At 44.2% G+C, this 21054-nt stretch overlaps 1 protein-coding gene across 1 annotated transcript in view; it reads left to right on the forward strand.

Annotated features, from left to right (window-relative positions):
• YY1 (YY1 transcription factor) overlaps nt 1-18330 on the forward strand; it is a 26164-nt gene extending 7834 nt beyond the window's left edge. The window contains exons 2-5 of the mRNA XM_039884207.1: nt 6829-6991; nt 14487-14547; nt 16244-16402; nt 17167-18330. Of these exons, the coding sequence (XP_039740141.1) occupies nt 6829-6991; nt 14487-14547; nt 16244-16402; nt 17167-17349 (566 nt within the window). The 3' untranslated portion in view covers nt 17350-18330. The remainder of the gene's footprint in view (nt 1-6828; nt 6992-14486; nt 14548-16243; nt 16403-17166) is intronic.
• Nucleotides 18331-21054: the final 2724 nt, after the last annotated feature.

A 21054-nucleotide genomic window follows, 5' to 3' on the forward strand; every position in this document is an offset into this window, starting at 1 on the left:
AATTTTATGTGGTGTCTTAAAGCCACCAAAGGCTTAAAGTATAACTTAACTGAAGGTGATTCATAATTTTCTATGTTCTTTACATGGTTACTATAGCTTCAATGTTTTTAAAAACCCGTGCAGCATAGGACCTACTGCACTCCTTAAGCCCAGGAGGGAGGGGAAGGTAGAGTAAAGGGGTTTTTGCACTCCTCTACTTCACAGACACGACGGTTGGCATTTAACGTGTTGTCTTGTCTTAGCCTCCTGAGGTAGGTGACATTCTCTATTCAGTAAGTGAGGGAACCAAGCAAGGCTCAGGGACAAGAACGAAAGGTCTCTTGGAAGAGAAAGATCTTGATCATGGCTCGGAGAGCAAATGGGACTTAGATGGGGCATGAGAGGCGGGCAAGAAGGGAAAGTGTATTTATCACTTACTTTTTATCAGAGACATTGGATCGCTCCGCAAAACCAGTTTGCTTGGAGCACGGAGGGCAGGTGAGACACCACTTTTTAAACTTCTTCTCTGGACCCGTAGAGGGTGTTTCTAGCCTTTCCATTTAGTTTCTTAATTATGTCTTTTTGACTGAAAATTCTTTTAAGTCTCTTTGCTTTGCCTCTCAAATTAGTCCGGGAGTGATTATAGCTTTAGTAACGTTGAAACGGACTAGCTGAGAGGGCTAGGACAGGGGCTTACGTACCTTTTCTACCTTTTGAATAGTTTCATATGCAAAAAAATAGAGAATGTTTTAAAAATGAGAATGAATTGATTGTCCTGCTTAAATAATTCAAAGTGTATGCCCCATTTATGGATGGCGTTGGCTAGATATTCCCGCCCCCTCCCCCGACCTTCCATCTTAGGCCATTTGACTTTGGTTCGGTTGTTGTGGGTCATTATTTTGGCCAGAGGTTGATGAGCACTGGAATCACCTCATCTACAATTTTGACTAGAAGTTCTCAATAGAATTTCCCCTACCACCCTACCCTTGAATCAGCTTTTTCCAGATAGGAATCGTGAAATTTAGTTTTAATCTGCTTTGCGCAGTCATGTTCTGGTAATCACAATATAAATGTAAGTTACATTGGTTAAAGCAACCCACTACAGTGAAACTGGCCCTGCGGATTAACCCTGCCCCCTTGAAACGATGAAGAGACATTTAACAGTCCACTGGGAACACTCCAGAGAGGAGTATGTATACAGCGGACCCTTGAACAACGTGGAGGTTAGGGGTGCCCCCCTTCGTGCAGTTGAAAATCTGCATGTGACTTTTGACTCCCCCAAAACATAATCGTCTCTCAGTAATCTGGGGTGACTGGTTCCAGGACCCCTGTGGATACCCAAATTCGCAGATACTCGAGTCTACTGTATAAAATGGTATAGATCAGTGCATGCAGTCAGCCCTCCGCAGACTCCCAACTTCTGATCAAAAACAGTAGCAGGTATTTATTGAAAAAAAAAATGCGTGTAAGTGGACCCACACAGTTCAAACCCATGTTGTTCAAGGGTCAACCGAATGCCACAGTTTTTAAAGCAGATTTAGGTACTTTGCTTCCTGAATGTGCTTTACCTAGATGTGTGGTGCTGTGACCCCACAGCCAGTCGGGAGGACTCAGTATCGTGCGTAGGGTTCGCCATTCAGAGTAGGTCGTTAGCGCCTTACCCTCGATCCGGCAAAGCCCTTCCCATGGTAATTATGAAATGAAAGGACTATAATACCAGCGCAGACATGTATAACAATAAAGCATTTTTAATAAAGGTGTAAAAAATGAATCAGTACTTCTCACTAATGTATATTTTTGAATGAAAGGGGAAACTTACGTGTATATGGTTTGTAAATTAATGAAAATGTTAATTTCTCTTTTAGAACATCATGAATTTCTATTATATTTGGCAAAAACTTCTGAAATGTTTCTTTTACAAAAATTAAATGAAATGGCTGAATAATAACAAACATTGACATTATTTGATCTATTGCTTTAATATGTGTCCAGTTCTTGGTGAAAATGAGACAAACATTGTCTTTGATTTCTTTTGGCATTTCACTGGCAGTCGTCTTCAAAATGTGATTTTTTTCCTATATAAATAGATTATTTTCTTGCATTTTGTTATTGAATAGTTAATGACCCTGTTTGGAATTTCTGTGCACTGGTCTTCAAGGAGTTCTGCAAATTAGGTGATAACACTATTAAGGAATAAGTAAGAAACATATGGTGATAATGTGAAGTTTAAATGTATATTGAGAAAGTGTATGGTAACCACAGCAATTATTTAGAACCTAAACCAACAAAAGATATTTTTAAGCAAGAATATTGTATCACCAACTTGTTTAGAAGTGCAGGTGTTTAGTGATTGAAATCAGGATGATTTTTATTATGGTTTTAAAATCATGTACAGACCATGCACTTATAGACTGTACTCGAGACAGATTGCTTTCTCTGTGAGCCACTTTCCCTTGGTGTGTCACCAACTAAAAGTCTCATTAGACAAAGCTAGTTTTCTCCCGACATCTGGACATATCTCTTCAGTCTCCTTTGCATGGTCTTCCTCATTTTCTCAATATTGGAATTACCCAGATTTTGGTTCTGAGCCCTTTCCCCTTTGTTTATATTTTTTCAATAAGATAATATGTATTTTGGTGGCTTTAAATGTAGTCTGTATGCCAGCAATTCCCATATATTCCTCTCCAACCTAGATTTCGTTTTATCCCCCACACTTGCGTATCCAAGTACTTCCTCGAAGTCTGTCCACTAGATGTCACACAGATATCTCAAAGTGGAGTTCCAGACCCTCTATTGCATGTTGTCTCCTCTCCCATTGTTCTCTGTCTCAACTGATGACAGGGCCATCCTCCAAGAAATGAAAACAATTCTGCCCCCCACCCTTCCGATTCATTACCCAGCTGTGCTCATTCCTCCAAAACAAAACTCGCATCTAACCTGTTCGAAATCCCTACTGACAAATGTCCTTTTCAGAGGTGAATCCCGTCATTTAGTAATCTCATTGTCAGGAATTGTTCTTTGTTTGAAATAGAAAACTTTCCATTTTCCCTAAGTGAAATCCCATCATATAGTTCAAAGGTCAGCATGTCTTTTCTGTGGAAGGGCTAGATAGTAATTGAGGTTTTGTAGGTCCTGCAGTTTCTGTTGCAGCCAATCAACTCCATGTGTCACTGTAGCAGCAAAGCGGCCACACATGACAGGCAAACAATTGGGCGGGGCTCCGTTCCAGAACTTTATTTATAAAAATCGATGGCACATGTGCACACCATCATTCATGGCATTATTTACGATATATAGGCAAAAGGTGGAACAACCCGAGTGTCCATCAATAGATGAACGTGGTGTATACCCATATAGAAATATTATTGAGCCATGAAAAGGAATGAAATTTTGACGTGTGCTGCAGTGCAGCTTGACCTCGGAAACATGTTCAGTGGAATAAGCCAGGCACAGGACAAATACTGTGTAATTCCACTCTCAAAAGATACCCAGAGTAGACAGATTCGTAGAAACAGAAAGTAGAGAAGAAGTTACCAGAGCCTGGCAGGGGAGGGAGGAAGGGTTATTCTTTAATGGGCGCCAAGTTTCTGCTGGGGATGATGAAGTTTGGGTATAGAGAGTGGTGATAGCTACAGTGTTGTAAATGTACTCAGTGCCACTAAATTGCACATTTACAGAGTGTTAAAATAATAAATACCGTGTTAATGTCTGTTTTACCAAAATTAAGAAAGTAAAAAGGAAACAATAGAAATGGGGTGGGGGGTTGGCAGGCTGGGTTTGACCCCCTGGCTGTATTTGCAGAGAGTAAAATCTTGCCAGCTTCTACTTTAGGCTTATTTCATACATGTTTTGTATTCTAACTCTTAATCATCTTAGTTACTATCCCCTAGGTGCTTGATCTTGAATATTGAAACTAATAACTGAATCTTAAGTACTTATTCATTTGACTTCTGTTTGTGTCACCCCAAAAGGCATATGCTTAAACCCTTATCAAGTATGATGGCTTTAGGAGGTGGGGCCTCTGGGAGGTGATTAGGTTATGAGGGTAGAGCCCTTGTGAATGGGATTAGTGCCCTTATTAGAAGGACAGAGAGATCAGGTAGTGTGATGAGAAATGATGTGTATGAAGATACAGCAAGAAAGCATCTGTCTACAAACCAGGAAGAGGGCCTTCATCAGAAACGAAGTGGCCGGCACCTTGATTCCAGAACTGAAGGCAGAGCCTTTGCTTTGTTTCTGGCTATCGTTCCTGGTGCCTAGAACAGTGCCAGGCACATAGGAGGCCCTCAGTCACGTGTTGCATGAGTACCAGGAATGATGTGGCCTGTGATTCCTTACTGCCGGGAGGTCCGCCTTCCTTCTGCCCCATCCTGCTTAAAACATACTCTCCTCGGTAGCTTGCTCAGAGCAGCAGTGTTTCTCAGCCTTGCTATCATTCGTATATTAGAAATGCAAAATGTCAGTGAAGGAAAATAGCTTCCCTGCCCACCAAATACTTCTGTGTTACTCGAGAGTTGATGTGTAATAGCAGTCATGCCTAATTGGAGAGATCGGAGGTAAAGAAATGATCACAGCCCTCAGAAAAGAAATGGAGTTAAGGAATCTGGTTACAGGGCAGTTTCAGCTTTGTAGTTTATGATCAGTAACCACATTTCCTGCCCTTCCTCATTAATGCACCCAGCTGTTTTTTTCCTAGGCCCCTTCATGCCTTGATGGATATTCTTCATCTGTAAATGGCTAACCCGGGATATATCATGTAGGTCTTCATAGTTTGAAACAAGAGGCCGCTGAGCTTGACAGTTAAGCACACAGGTCTCAGAGTTGGACTTTATGAGTTTGCATTTGCCACTTAATAACTGATTAACCCTGAGCAAGTTACTTAACCTCTCTGTGCCACAGCTTTCTCCTCCATAATGAAGCTGCTCATGTGTTCACTTTGTAGGGTGATGTGTGCAGTGATTCAGAGTGCCTACATGTAAACATTCAGTAAGATGTCAAGTGCTAGTATTCTGTGATTTCCTTGTAATGACTTATAATATTTCCTAAAACGAAGAATGGTGGGAGAAGAGAGGCATTTAAAGTTTGAAACTCGTATTCTGTACTTTTCACTGCGGAGTGATTGAACGTGAATCAAATGAACCCACGCTCCACCTTCGTCTTGTCCTCCGCCTCTGATTCGTGGAGCAGTGTGCTAAACAGCTATGTGTAGGCTTTTGGTAGTGACATTAACTGCAGGACTTGGTGTGGTTTGGGTTTTTGTCCTGCTTTTTAATACTGGTGGAAGGCGATGGCACATTTAGAGTCGAACAAGCCAGTTTTCAGTTCTGAAAGTTCTTGAGTTCCAGCTCTTTGTGATACCATTTGATGGAGAAACGGAAAGTTTCAGTGAGCATTGACATTTTCTGCTTTAGGCACCAAAGTAGTAGAAAGCTGGATTGGCCTCGGGGCTCTCCACTCCAGGTTTAAGAAGCAAGGCCAACAAAAATTCAAAACGGCTTTATTTAGAGTTCAGAGTTCGTCAGTGTTACTGTCAAGAAATACTTTAGGGAGTTCAAAGAAAAGGTAAGAATCTGAGGCTAGAGTGATAGAATCAACGGGTCCTTAGAGAGTTCGAGTGGCTCTGGAGGGTCAGTAACTGAATTAGAGGTAATAGAGCAAAGCGGGGGATGGACACTTACTGAATGTCTCCTGCCGGGCACTTGTGGATTAAGCTGTGAGAAAAACAGGCTGGTTGGGATATGAGGGCACATGCAAAGAGGAAATAGAAGGCAAGACTAGGTGTGTTAAGACGGAGCCAGATGGCAGAGGACCTGAATGCCAGGTGAAGTAATTTATATCTGTTGAAGGCTTCGCGCCACAGGTGAAATTATATCAGCCGTGTTCTCTGTATCTGTTTATCTTTTAGCATCCCTAGAGCAGAGGCTGCAGGGTTGAAGATCAGTTAAGAAATTCCCACTATCATTTGAGTTTGAGATGACAAAACATAGTCGATGGCATGGAACAAAGGGAGAGAAGAGCTTTTAAAAACGATCGATAGGATTCGGTGTGTGGGATATCTGAGATTAATTATGGGGGTCAGTACTCCTTTTTTTTTAACCTGTTGGATTTGAGATGTTAGTAAGACGTGAGTTGGTGATGTCCTACATTCTTAGAACAGTATTTTGAGGGCCAACCACATGCAGACTTTGAACAAGGCTCTGGGGGTACATAGGGATCGAGGCTGATTAGCATCCATGTCCTCAGGGAGCTTACAATCTCGTGGGAGAGGCCGACAAGTCGCACAGCTGTAATTACAAACGGTGGTCGCCGAGAATGGCGTGAGGGCCGTGGACCGCAGTGAACTAAAAGGCCAGTACAACCGGAGCAAAGACTGCGGGATGAGGAGGCGGGAGAGGTAGGCAGGAGGCTACCTAAGAGGCGAAGGCTATAAAATCTGATTTGAGTCAGCGCTGCAGAGTTGGTGGTTGACAGGAAACGTGTGTGGTAGACAGAAAACAGAGCTCTGAGCAATGGTAGAAGCAAGGAAGCTGAAAATAAGCCAGTAGAGGAGCGGCCCAGAACCAGGAGAGTAAGTGCCGAGGACCGTGATGATGCGCTGTTTGGTTGGCCAGGAAGGGACCCTCTTGGAAAGGTCCGTTTGGATCTGGCACCCAAGACTTAGGTGCCCTTCAAGCAGAAACAGGATTTCAAGAGAGAGAGGAGAAAGACTGGGCGCTTAAGAAATTGAGGTAGCGGCTATAAATCGCCCATTTAAGAAGCTGCTAATGAAAACATTTTTTATAGATTTTTAAAACGTTTGCCTACATAGATATTTTTACTTAGCTAAGTTAATCTTATGATGTGTTTCAGATGAAAAAAAAGATATTGACCATGAGACGGTGGTTGAAGAACAGATCATTGGAGAGAACTCACCCCCCGATTATTCAGAGTACATGACAGGAAAGAAACTTCCTCCTGGAGGGATACCTGGCATTGACCTCTCAGATCCCAAACAACTGGCAGAATTTGCTAGGTAAGTTATAAGGACTTTCTTCTAATCACAGGAAGCATTTGAGTGTTGCCACCCATATTTGGTGCCCAAGTTATAATGGCGGTTTCTGTTCTTGCTCTAGGGGGACTTCTGAAAACAAAAGCAGTCCGTTTTCTTTTTCATAATAGCTAGGCTGCTAATGTGAGTTGGCACCATTTAGATCCTTATAATCAGATGAAGTAAATACTCCCTTAATTCCATAAATGGCATTGCTTGTGGATAAATAAAATTGCATATAGCTTGCTGGGTGTTGGCGCTCCTGACTGTGCCTGCTGGCCTGCTCGTGTAGTTTCCGGTTGAGTGCATTGTCCTGGACGGAGCTGCAGGAGACATAGGTCTGTACCAGCTCTGTACCGCTGACCGCTGGAGCGGATTTCATCGTTCAGATTTTAGCGTGTCATCAGTTACACTCCCAGTGTTTTGTTAATTTAAGCTGATACAACAGGAAGAGAGCAAATATTAAGGGCTGGGACCCCAAGGTGAGCAGTCAGGAAGATCAAAACCCATTGGGTGTGTGTTTAGCCCGAATCGGGCTGGCTTCCTACAGAAGCCTCTGACCCTTTTTAAAAACTTTTTTTTTTTCCAGTATTTGTTGGGCCATTTTTACGGGGACATGAGAAACCCCACGAAGATGTAAACTTTTAAATAAAATGAACGAATAAATTCTGGAGCCAGAGGGCCTTCTCCTTTCCCACCTGAGGTTGAGTGAGTCCCGGAACCACCCAGACAATTTAGGTGAAGGCAGAATCACGAAGAAAGAAATCTTTGTGTCTTGCATTGGCTGAGAACAGAGTGGGGCACCTTTTTTCTGTCTCTTGAGAGCAGAGCGGAGTAGGAGATAGCAGGAGACCCCAAGTGGCCCAGTATCTTTAATAAAGGGGTTTGAGCCCTGGTCTCCACTCCAGATAAATTGCATTTGTAGAGAACATGCACATTAATTTAATTCTAATTTATCATGGCTTAACAAAAGAAGGTGAGGCTTAATCCTTTCTTTAACGACACTGTGTTCCAGCTTTTGTTGCCAGTAATGTTTTAAATACAGGTGTGTGCATCAAATATTAACTGCCCCAAAATACAAATACAAGTGGAATCTGTGGGGTCCGTAGTCATCAATGGGGTTAGAGTTTTGGGGCAGATTGAGCCAGATACCATGCCAGAGTCATATTGTTACATGTTCTTAAAGTTAGTCACTTCTTCCTTACAGTACTCAGAATTTAGCTAGGACCTGGTTGGCTGTATCCCCAGGATAGCGATATGGTATACAGGAATCAGGGAAGGCTTTGAAGAGGGAGCCATTTGGTTGGGGCTTGAAGGGCGTGGAGTTTTGATAGATAGGTGCGGGTTCCGTGGTGGGGCCTGCGTGCTAGAATGGCGTGAGCGCAGCATACACATTCAGTATACACACCCAGCGTATGTTCAGGAAGCAGGAAACAGGTTTGCCTGGGAATTGGGGTGCCGTAAAAGAATGCATGTGATGGAGATGACAGGAGGCAGTGGAAAAGCTTGATTAGAAGCTTTGCTCCTTAGGAGAAGGGAAATTGGGAGAGGGTGCTGGTTTGGGCTTCAGGGTAGGCAGCGTTTGGTTTAAGATGCAGATCCATTCTGGGCTTGAGGTGGTTTGGGGAAGTAAGTTAGGATACAGTCATCTGAGGAAGGACAGCGCTCGGTAAGTCAGCTTTGTTGGGGGGAGGTTTTGGAGGGAAGAGGCCACCCTGTAAGGTCCTGGGAAAGTCCTGTATTCGAAGGGTGAGTGGGGCCAGTGATGGAGCAGAAGGATCATTCGGGAAGGTATGTACAGCATCACAAAAGCCAGCTGAGGGAGGGATGTGATTCTAAATTATATATAGTGAAGTGATTTCACTGGAGGAGGCGAGGGCTTTGCAGAGAGGGCGCCTGTGGGTGGTGAGCAGTAGACAGAATTAGGTGTTGGTGACCCTTGGCATTCCCCCTCGTGCTGGAAAATAGGGAGGCTGATCTGAAAGCTTGTTTCTAGTCCTCCTAACAGAAAATGCATGGTGTTTTAGCCCTAAAGTCAGGAGCACGTGTCGCTGTTGTGGAATAGAAGCCTCTGCTTGTTTCCCAGGTGGCCTCACCTCTGTACCAGGGCTGCCTGAGACTTTCCTCGTGAGGGAAGGGGCCCACAGAGACTGGGGTCCCAGGTGCCAGGTATTTCAAAGGTACCATTTACGAAATTTCAGAACACTAAGTATAAAGAACCTAAAAACTTCTAGAGAGAAAAGCTAGGTCACCTACACAAGAATGGTCGTCAGAGCTAAATGAGACTTCAACAGCAGTCAGTAATCAGAAGATAGTGGAGTGGTGTGTTTTGAGATTTCTGAGGAGAAATTATTATAAACGTAGAATTCTTGATCCAGTGAACCTATCGATCCTATACAGGGCAAAATAATGATAGTTTCAGACATGTAGGACTTGTTTTATGTTGCATGCACCCTGTCTGAGGAGGCCGCTTGAGGATATATTCCAGTAAAATGAGGGCGAATATCAACAGGAAGACTCCCTAAAGAACACAGCGAAGAGAAACCGAGAAGACAGCTGTGTAGAAGGCTGGAAAACATGCTCCGTTTAGAATAGGAAGTCAGTGCTTTGTCAGAATTTCTTCAAGAAAAGTCTATTGCAAAAGCAAAGAGAATCAGAAACTCCCAGAAAAGGGGAGGCAGGACTAGGAAGGCCATGGCCTAAAAACGGGGCATACTTTTAACAGTATTTAAAGAGAAAGAGCTCATTTGACCTGACTCTGGGAGAATTCTCTCCTGGGTACTGAACGTTCTAGATTGGACTTCTAGAGCAAGAAATGTGATCCTGATATAGTTTTATTAATTAATGTCACCCTAATAAATTTAATTTAAAAAAAAAATGTGATCCTGGCACACAGTTAAATTCTACAGTAAGTAGTATTTACAGAATCATCTGAATACAGCGTGTTTATTTTCTTTTATGATCAACCTGCCAAAGATTTTATTTTGTATGCAGAATAGAATGAAATCTTGCTCATCTTGACAGTGTTTGCAAAGTGAAAGTATAGGGGCTGAGCTCATTCTCCTCTGTATTTTCCATAGTATCTTGAAAAAAATCACGTGAAACTAAGCAAATCTCTCCGATTGGACGGTGGTGGTGAGAAGGATTTGAGCCCGGGCTGCCCTATTTTCTTAGGTCTCCAAGTTTTAGAATGTGTGTGATAACAGCTGAGTAGGGTTCCCAGAGGCCCCAGGATTGGTTACTGGGACTCTGAAAGCTGAAGGCACCACGTTTCAAACTCGGGGGCCAGACCCCGTCTTCTTCACTTACAGAGATCCACAGAACTTGCTCTGCGGCCTCCGCTCCGGGACTCGGCTGTTGGCTGCTTTTCACTCTCCCCATGTCCTGGGGTGATGGGCTTCTGAACTGGCCTTGAAAATGACCAGTTCAGAAAACGTTTTGGGCTGCTGCTATGCTGACCCTAGACCAGGAGTCCCCAATCCCTGGGCCTGGACCGGTACCGGTCCATGACCCGTTGGGAACTGAGCCACACAGCAGGAGGGAGTGGCCGGCAAGCAAGCGAAGCTTTGTCTGTATTCGCGGCCCCTCCCCAGGGCTGGCATCACTACCTCAGCGCCACCTCAGATCCCAGGCATTAGATTCTCATAGGAGCACCGGTCCCTGGTGCCACAGGTGTTGGGGACCGCTGGCCTAGACTGCTCAGTAAATCAGTTACACATGAGTGTACAACTGTGCGAAATAATGACTTTTCATTTGAAAGTCGTGGTTTTTAAGAGGTAGGACTATGTATGGGTGGCTGTTCTTTCCTGAAATGTCTTTTTAAGTAAATACTTCAAAAAGTAGACAGTGGGTGGGACCTGACCAATTCTATTTCCTGGTGAAATCGACAAGCTCTGTGCATTTTTCATTAACTAAGGTTAGCCTTCTGGAAGCTGTCGGTCCAGAAAGATGAGAATAAAGAGAGCTTAGGTCAGTCCCAAGGTTGTTCACCATGCCCCTGAGACTTTAACCAGAAGATGAACGTGAAGATGAAGTGTGCTCGTGGACCTGAGGGCACTTCAGAACTCCGCGTCGTCACATGAGTCCGCGCTTTACTTAAGAGCAGGTGCATTTAACAGGCTGCCTCATCTGTCCAGGGCAGCGGAGCTGCCCTTGCGTGGTAGCCGTGTTACACAGGAACTTCCGTCCCGTCAGCGTGGGTCACAGTCGATGGTTCCAGTCTGAAGTCAGCTAAGCTTGTTTTGCAGGGAAAGCCTTATTTTCATACAAGAATCACTGCTTCGAAAAGGTTTCATCTCGGCTTCTGGGACGTTTGCGGATTAAGCTGGCCGGAACCTTTGGTTTATGCAATGCCCCGCTGAAAACTGCTAGGAAATTTCCTGCAGTTTCTGGCCCTGGAGTCCAACCTGACGGTGGTGTTCCTTTTACAGGCGCAGAGGGAGATAGTGTAAAACCGGCAGTCGTGTCATAGGGAGCATATTCTCCATTTTTAATTGAACAAGAAACTTCTCTCATTGGGTGGGTCCGTGGCTCCTCCGTATGATTCCTGACACGCGGAGGAGGCCTTTCTGCTTTACCGGTGCCGTTCTTCCTCTAGTCTCACACTCTTTTAGTTGAAAAGGATGGTTCGGAGCACCAGAACCTTCTGGATTGTTACGTACAAGTGGCTTTTTTTTTTTCTTTTTTTTTAAGAATTGATTCATTGTCAGCGAGGCCCATTTAACACATAGCTGGTGATAATAATAGCTGTCGTTCCCCGAGAGCTTACTGTGCTTCATCTCTTTTAAGCTTCACAGCGCTAATTAATGCAGGTAGCCTTGCACCTTTTTACAGAGTAAGAAACTGAGGCTGAGAAGTTAAGTGATTTGCTCAAGGTCTGCAGCTAGTAGAAGTCAGCATCAAATCACACATCCCATCCCGTCTCATTCATAATGCCTACGCTGTGTCATTGTCGTCTCCGGTTTAAAGATCCTTGTAAAGCAGCACAGTCAATGAAAACGCGAGTCTTGGTTTCGTCTAACGAGTGTGGACAGGTCAAGAAGATATACTAAATAGTAGTGTATGATTTTAGTCTTTCTTAAAATTCCTTTTCTTAGGATTTAGATATATATACATATATATATATTTTTTACTTTGTGAGTTATTTGTCAATTGGTTCCATGAAGATTTTAGTCTTTATTCACAAACAAAAATTTTTCAATTATGCTTCTTTGGGAAGTGACCTTCTCCCAGTATTTGCATTAGAATAAAATGTAAAAGGTACCAGCAGCGTAGGGTGATTTGCTCAGGAGCTTACCAGTGGCTGCAGTTAAATACCGTTCACTTCCTCTTTGAGTCCGAGGGTGTTGGTACAAATGCATTTTAAGCTCTCATTCTGAAATTAATTATGTTGCTAAGTGCTTGCACACATTTTGAAAATGACATTTAAGAAAAAATACCACTTAATATTTTTTAAAAATCAAGAGTTGTGTAAATGTTACACGGGACTTACTCGTTGTGTATGTTTGAATTTTTTGATGATTAAAAAAAACACACATTTAAAAAAAATTAAGTTCCTAGGAATAAATCTAAGAAAATGTATGGGATGTGGGAACCCAACTGAGCCACACCTGTCCTACTGGCACAGGCACCTCACTGCCATTGACTCCATATTCAAACCCCAGGACAGGTGAAACAGGGGAAAAAATTGTCTGTCTGTATGCGTATTTGTCAACCCTGTGGGCATGCTTTAGGAGTCCGCTGGTTGAGAATGCAGTAGAGCCGCCCTCATGGGTGAGTACCATCCTCCAGGCCAAGGCACGTGGTCCTGCGCCAGCTCACAGTCCCACAGCATGGCAGGGGGCTCATCAGTGGGTAAACGTTCTTGATGGGGAGACTGACTCTTGGTTCTTAACATGTGCTTCTATTAACATTTGACTGGAGTAGAACCCTTTCGTGTGACTCACTATAGTTTTTCAAACTGCTACAACCCCCAGGTGGCGCAGTGACACCAAATTTTCGTCCTACCTGGTTTTGTGCACTCAGACCCACACTCGGGGATTTAGTGCTATCTGAGATAACACAGGCTAGTTCAGACCTCGCCCCCCCCCGCTCCCTCTTCCCGTATGCAGCAGGCACTTAGAAAATGTTTGCTAATTGATGTGAGCCTCCAAGCACGAGAAAGACCGAACCCCGGCAGGGTTGTCGTGGGGGAAGGGTTGCAGACTGAAAATGTCATCACAGACTTTAAAATAGGAAATTTATGCAGTCTTGAGCAAACTCCTTAGAGATAAGTTATAGCTGCCAGATGAGTTGTTTCACCTGTGCTCCTCCCAGGGCGGGGAACCTTTAACTAGGTGAGTCCTGAGTTCCAGGTTTTAGACAGTCGGAAGCACCAGGTAATTCTTTCCCGGAGCAAGGGTGGAGAAGAGTAATCTCAAGGCTTTTGCTAATAACTTAAAGATGGTAGCAGAAATCTTTTGTAATAAAAGATGGTGGTAAATTAGCTCTTTTAAGGAATCATTGACTTAGTCGTTTATTAAGTATGCGTCCTGATGTAGGAGTGTGAGGTGGCAAAGCTCTAGGGACTGTGAGAACATCTGTTTCAGAAGTTTAAATCTTTTTTCCAGGAACTCTTAATTTCTCACCCCTCTACCACACACAGATCTGTAGGGAGAATTTGGAGAGAAAGTTTTGACAAGGGACCAAATGTGGGTTCAGTGGAGATAGCAGGGAGGTAAGTCACACAGTGAGCCAGCTCTCTGGGTACGAATCCCACACAGGACTCTGGCTGCCTGCGTGATCTGGACCCCAAAGCAGGGCCAGAAGGCTGTGTCCTCTAAAAGAAACGTTCTGATTTTTTGAAAAACTAATAACGTGCTAGGGGCCGGGGACAGTATGGAGAATGTGGGGTGTTCCCACCTGTCCAAATTCTCTGTTTAAAAGGACTATTCTGTACCCTTTAAGAAAAAAATCTGTCAGTATGAAACGGATCCCCCCCCTTTTTTTAAAGCAGTCGTATTGGGAAGTACATTTTTAAGACCCTCCAGTATCCACTGCTCCCTTTTTCTAAGGCGCCTTTACGATCACAGCAACTGCTTTCGGACACTTCGCTTTTCTCCCACCAGGAGAGTCCTGTGTGGTTTTCTGGGCTGTTGATCTTTTATATTTTTTTAAGCGTTTGGAAGAAAGAGCAGATGTTTGAATCACACAGACCACAGTGCCGTCCTAAGCTGCACCACCAGCTTATTAGCTGTGCGACCATAGGCAGCATCTCAACATTCCTATCTGGAAAGTGGGAAGAGTATGTCGCAGTCATAGGGACTCGGAGAATGTGAGTTGTCTCGTGCCTTCCCCTTCGTGGAAGCGTATTGTAATCTTAGTTTTTATACCTATAAGGAAAACATTTTAGGGACTATATGATTTATGCCAGTTGAGTCTACCCACTCCTACAAATCTCTCTCTCTCTCTTTTTTTTCTTTTTTTTTTTTCTTTTGGTAAGAATGAAGCCAAGAAAAATTAAAGAAGATGATGCTCCAAGAACAATAGCTTGCCCTCATAAAGTAAGTAATGCTAGGGGGAAAGTGTTCATTAGACTGTTAATGAAGTTTTAGACAGATTATAAGAAATTTGCACTTTAATTTTCTCTTCATATCTGAGATTCAGTGAGGAACTAATCTTTGGTTTCTAAATTCAATAGACTATATTTTGTGGTGTAAGTTGTGTTCAGTAAATGCCACTTAAATTTAAATACTATTAAATGGGGTTACTGTAGGACACCAATGTTTATATTATTCCTACATATCAAATATACTATGTTAGGACTTTATTTCTTCTTTTTGGATCATTAACAAGTCAATCTTAAGACACTGGGTTATATCTCACTCATGGACCTTTATGGGACCATAGGCTCATTATGGAAATTTGGAGATGATTTTGGATGTTACTAAAAGTAAGCCTAATACAACTTCATTATTTCCTTCACAATTTTCTTAATTTACCCTGTTAATTGTGTGTTACTAGAGAGGTGCATAATTGTTTTCAAATGTGATTAGTCTTTAAACTAAAACGTGGCCTAAAAAGTACTTTGAGGTATTTGGTTGAGTCTATTTCAGACTTCGTTGGATCTAAAACTAACAGGAATATAAAGTATCCCTCGGGTGCAGAAAAACAAAAGGTGGGGATTTTGGAATGGAGCAGAATTTTTTTAAATGAACCGTTGGAGAAGATACATTTAGTTTCAGAGCATGACCTCTGCTGGACTGTGCGTTCACAAGTTCTTTGTTTTATTTTAATGCTCTTAATGTGGAGATTTTGAAATGTAAAAAGTTTGTTAGGGCCAAAAAGTAAGCATTTGAAAACAGTTATGCCTAAAGCGCCTGCCACCTCTAGCTTCTCTGTGTACTTCTTTTCCAACTACATTTTTTAAAGATTCCATTTTCTAAATGGAAACACAGCCTAGGGGTCAAGGTGAAAAAACTGGGGCTTTCCCCGCCCTTCTGCCTGTGAAGCTGTTCAGTGGTTGACTCGTGCTGTCCTTCTGTCGTGCTGTCTGATCATTTCCCCCATTCACTCCATTACTGGGCAACAACTGCAGAAGAAATTGTGAAGGACGTGCTTCTCTAGAGCGCCACACCCCGTCTGCCGCCCCACCCTGCTCTCGTATCAGTTCGCCTGCTTCTTTTCCTAGTGTCTCACAAAATAAATTTCTTCTGTAGTTGCCATTCCTTGGAGACCCTCTTGCTTCTTTCTCTGTCAAGAAGGGGAAAGAGGCAAAGAGAGAAGAGGGGACAGTAGGCGATGGAGAATGACAGCCCATTCTTGCGCACAGAATACGGGGCCCACCAAAGGTAGTGGTGGACTGCCGTCATTTTAACTCCATTTATTTCTCAGTGCTTCTGTTGCTTCATTTGGGGGACGGAGTTGGGCGAGGCAGCTGTGGTGTAGCTGGAAGCCAGGGCGTCGGGTTCTACCCCCGGCCCGGCGCTGGTAGTGTGACCTTGGGCAAGTCTACTTCAAGACATCTCTAAGCCTCAGTTTCCTCATCTGTAAAACAAGGGTTTACATTAAACGATAAGGCCTTTTTCAGCTGTCTGTTTTTTGTCTTAAGTAATTTGATATTTCTGCTGTAATACTAAGTAAAATTAAAGTGGGGGTTGGGGGTCGTTCTGTTCTCATGTGTCAGTGAAGGCTGTTGAGTGGTAACTCCTTTGTCACGGTCTGCAGTGTGAACCACTAAGCTTCTCTCTCTGTTCGAAGGGCTGCACAAAGATGTTCAGGGACAACTCCGCCATGAGAAAGCATCTGCACACCCACGGCCCCCGAGTCCACGTCTGTGCAGAATGCGGCAAAGCTTTCGTTGAGAGCTCAAAACTAAAACGGCACCAACTGGTTCATACTGGAGAGAAGCCCTTTCAGGTAGAGCCAGTCCCTTGTCCCCCCACACTACCTGCACATGAAGGCAGGCAGCGACGACACTGGAGAGTCACAGCCAGAGAGGCCGGGTCCTAGCGCTTGCAGTGAGAGCCGGCAGTGCTGTCCAGACGAGTTGCTCGGACCCGTGTGTGGTCTGAGACACGGAGACAGGGTGTAGCGAGGGCCTTACGGAGTGCGCTTCGCGTCGGGAGGCGCACGGCCTTGCTCAGGAGCAGCCTAAAGCTAATTTCTGGGGCGCTCACTGGGATCGAAGCAATTTAGTTTTCATAGTTAGTGCTATATTGAATTACTATTGGCAGGGAACTCCTAAAATTTTTCACCTGAGGGTAAGTGTGGTTGTTGATATTTTGTCTCGTTTTGGGAACCCATGAACAAGTGAGCTAGTAAATCCGGTGGGGTTTTTTCGATACTTGGCACTAGAAACCTTCCGATTGATTTGCATTTTATTTGAAACGTACAAGTACCGGGACCGTAACGTGATATTTAGGGAGATTCTTGCTCTTCTGCCAAGTGCTGCTCTCACGTTGTGTGCACACGGCTCCGGAGGGCTCACCGTGGGTCTCGGGGGCGGTTCCGCAGAGCTAGAGCTCCCCGCCCGCTAATGCCAGATGCAGCTAGGAACCGTCCTCGGGGCGGGCAGGAAAAGCACCAGGCGGAGAAGTGGGCCGCCCGCCACCGCCGCGGCCAGCCCCTCGCCCGCCGCCGGTCAGTCGCTGAGTGGCTTCTCTCTGGTCTTTCCTCGACAGTGCACGTTTGAAGGCTGCGGGAAGCGCTTTTCACTGGACTTCAATTTGCGCACACATGTGCGAATCCATACCGGAGACAGGCCCTATGTGTGCCCCTTCGACGGTTGTAACAAGAAGTTTGCTCAGTCGACTAACCTGAAATCTCACATCTTAACACATGCTAAGGCCAAAAACAACCAGTGAGAAGACGGGCGAGAAGAAGCCTCCTCGGCCTCGGGAGCCCCCTCCGGGGGTGCGCCTGGGAATAATACTCCTCCCTTTGTATATTGTTTCTAGGAAAGAATTTTAAAAATGAATCCTACACACCTAAGGGACATGTTTTGATAAAGTAGTAAAAATTTAAAAAAACTTTAATAAGATGACATTGCTAAGATATGCTCTATCTTGCTCTGTAATCTCGTTTCAAAAACACGGTGTTTTTGTAAAGTGTGGTCCCAACAGGAGGACAATTCATGAACTTCGCATCAAAAGACAATTCTTTATACAACAGTGCTAAAAATGGGACTTCTTTTCACATTCTTATAAATATGAAGCTCACCTGTTGCTTACAATTTTTTTAATTTTGTATTTTCCAAGTGTGCATATTGTACACTTTTTGGGGATATGCTTAGTAATGCTATGTGTGATTTCTCTGGAGGTTGATAACTTTGCTTGCAGTAGATTTTCTTTAAAAGAATGGGCAGTTACATGCATACTTCAAAAGTATTTTCCTGTAAAAAAAAGTTATATAGGTTTTGTTTGCTATCTTAATTTTGGTTGTATTCTTTGATGTTAACACATTTTGTATAATTGTATCGTATAGCTGTATTGAATCATGTAGTATCAAATATTAGATGTGATTTAATAGTGTTAATCAATTTAAACCCATTTTAGTCACTTTTTTTTCCGAAAAATACTGCCAGATGCTGATGTTCAGTGTAATTTCTTTGCCTGTTCAGTTACAGAAAGTGGTGCTCAGTTGTAGAATGTATTGTACCTTTTAACACCTGATGTGTACATCCCGTGTAACAGAAAGGGCAACAATAAAATAGCAATCCTACAGAAAGAATATGGCAGAAAAAGATCTGTAAGCACAGTCTTATTTCCTTTTGTTGTCCAGAATAATTATAATTCTTGAGCCTCCCAGAAATTGGAAGCTAAATAAAGCAACTCAAGTTTCCTTTATTTTGCACTCAGTTACAGTGACTCGTGGTTAAAGCGATGCATGGGTATTTTAATACTTCCTGCGTGTACTAAGTTTTGAAAGAGAGTAGGTAGCAGGCATCCTGAGTTAAGGAACTACCTCAGAGCACCCCAGCTGGGCCCCTTGGCGATTGGATTTTGATTTTAGCTCCCCCCAGCAAATGTGTGACTGAAGCGCTTGTGCCCTGGCCTGTGTGTGTCCTCAAGGTAAGGTGTCGACCTGCGCGGGGCGAGCAGAGACCAGGCGGTTCCGCTGCTCAGGCTGCCCTTGGCGGCCCCAGCGGGTCCCCGGTTGGTCTCCCAGGAAACGCTTATGGTTATTCGCTGTCTGGGCTGAGAGCCTTGGTTCCTGTCTCGTGGAATCTGTAATGCCAGCGCGTGTGGCAGTTGAGCGCCAGTAGCTTAATTCCATGCTTCTAAACGGATGCCGAGTGCAGGTTGGCAAGGTGACTGGATTATCAAGAAAGCTGTACTCAATGAGTACCTCTCACGCGACCTCTTAAATGTACGATTATAATTTTTGAATATTACTTCGAGTCAACTATCAGGCTCATGAGATATTTTATAAACTGCCATGATACAGCAAAATCCCATTTATTCGAAATGCAAACATACTGTGTGACTTTGTGCTGTGTGCTTGACTCTGCAAGGTGCAAGGTAATTGACAAAACTCGCTAATATCAGAGATTTATTTATAAGATGTCCAGGACACCATCAGGTCGAAAAGGTAGCCCTGTCTCTTTACAGCTTCTCCATCGGTCCTGTACAGGAGGGTTGGTGGCCCAGTAACAGTGACCCTGTGGCTCTTGGGAATTTCGAAGTGCCTTCTGAATCATAAATGAAAATTTTAACTCGAGACACTTTTTTTATTTGTTCAGAATCTGTTTTCCATTGAGTAGTTTGATGGAACTGAGTTAATCAGAAGAGCCCAGCTGTCCCCTGGATAATAAGCCAGGCTTTGCTGTATCTGGCAGTCAGGAGAGAGGTAAGCCGTGGTGGCAGTCCCCTTCAAAGCTGAGTGCCCCGGTGGGAGTGCGTGCTTCTCTGACCAGACCTGGGGCAGAGGCTGCCACGGGTACCCGCGGTGTGAGTCCGTACGTCCCCTCCCGCCAGTCCTGGGGTGGCTGTCCTAGCAGTCTGGAGCTGCAACACGCTTGCCAGCGTTGTGCCACACTGGAGCCTGGTCCGGGCACTGTCCCCGGGACTCCTGCCCCGGAACCCGCGACGGCGTGGCAGGCTTGTGCTGTGGGGAAGTGCTGGCAGCCCCAAGAACCACGCCGTGACTACACAAGCCAGGCCCCTGTGCGGAGGGAGGTCCCTCTTCCTCTGTGCCTTGACCCCTCGGGGGATGCCTTTGGTCATCTCTTCTGTCCCTTTCTGTCTCTGAGTGGAATAGTCATCACTCCCCTTGACTCTCTGTTCATGTGTCTTTTTCTCAGTCTGCAGTTAATTTCTGAAAGGACTTGACTTGGGGGTCTGAAGACGATTTAATGTCCACATTCTTTGTTGACGTCACGTTCCTGGTTGACTTTGCGGTCTCATTTTACAGCAGTAGTCTAGAAAATAATAGATGAGCGACAGTTTAAAGAGTAGAGGTAGTTCTCACTGGGTATAACTTAAAGCCATTTCGCTTGTGGTTAGAATTGATAATTTTGCTAAAGATGTAAATTAAAAATTTTTTGAAATGGTGTTCTAACAGTGAGTCAATTGTCTTGAGGATTAATCTGATTTATAAATAATACTGATAGACATATTTTCTTATATCTGAGCTGAAATCAGTGCATGTTTCTAGCATATATAATATAAAAACCCAGAGGATAAGTTTACATTTAACAAAATATTGTGTTCTATTTTTGGATTTATTATTTTCCCCCTTTTTGGTAGTGGGGTTTAGGGGGGAAGCATAATATTTGTATAAAGAACTGTCACCCCAGAGTGACATTTATTTTCCGAGGTGACATTGAACTCACACTGTTGGTTTCATATGGTGTTTGTGTGCCGTGTTTAGATTCAAGGCCTGAGGATTTGAGGAAAATCAAGATTTTTTTTTTTCTATCTGCTTTTCATGTAAAAGTTCTTTTAGATGTCAGTTACTCCTTGACGTCTGAGTTAAGTCAGACCCTTTGGGAGAATAGTATGCCCAGTGCCCGCCGGTTGTTCCCAAGCAGAGTTCTAGTTTGATTCTCCACAAATGGATGAGTGGCTTCCATCCCACAAGCAGCCCAGAGAGACACCCGCATCCAGCGGAGCGGTAGGCAGAGGGCTTTGTTCCTGCCCCCGGTCTGTTTAGTAAAACTTAACCTGTTGCAGCTTACCTCAGGGTTCACGTCCGTGACACAGGAAACTCTGGCCCTCCAGAAATTGTCGATTTGGAAACCTGATAATTCCACCCCGGAATTATCCGCGGGCAGAGGGAAATGCCCACTTCCCGTGTCCGACTCCTGTGATTTGGGGTCGGCGGGGCTTAGGAAGGCCGTGTCGGTAATCTCGAATGCCTTGACATTGCCCACCAGCGGGAGCCAGGATCCCAGAGGTCAAAATAGTGGTGGGAGCCGAAGCTGCCCACAGGCATCCATTAATGCCATGACCATGCCAGGAGGCTTCCTCCGAGCTGCTCTGCTGGCCTACTGAAGCCAGCTCCTTGCCTGTCCCTGGATGGCCTGGGACCCCAGACCTTAGGGTCATTTGTCTGATCTCGCAGCCCTG

Source organism: Pteropus medius, unplaced genomic scaffold (assembly GCF_902729225.1).
Source record: "Pteropus medius unplaced genomic scaffold, Ma_sr-lr_union100, whole genome shotgun sequence".
Classification (NCBI taxonomy): Eukaryota; Metazoa; Chordata; class Mammalia; order Chiroptera; family Pteropodidae; genus Pteropus; species Pteropus medius.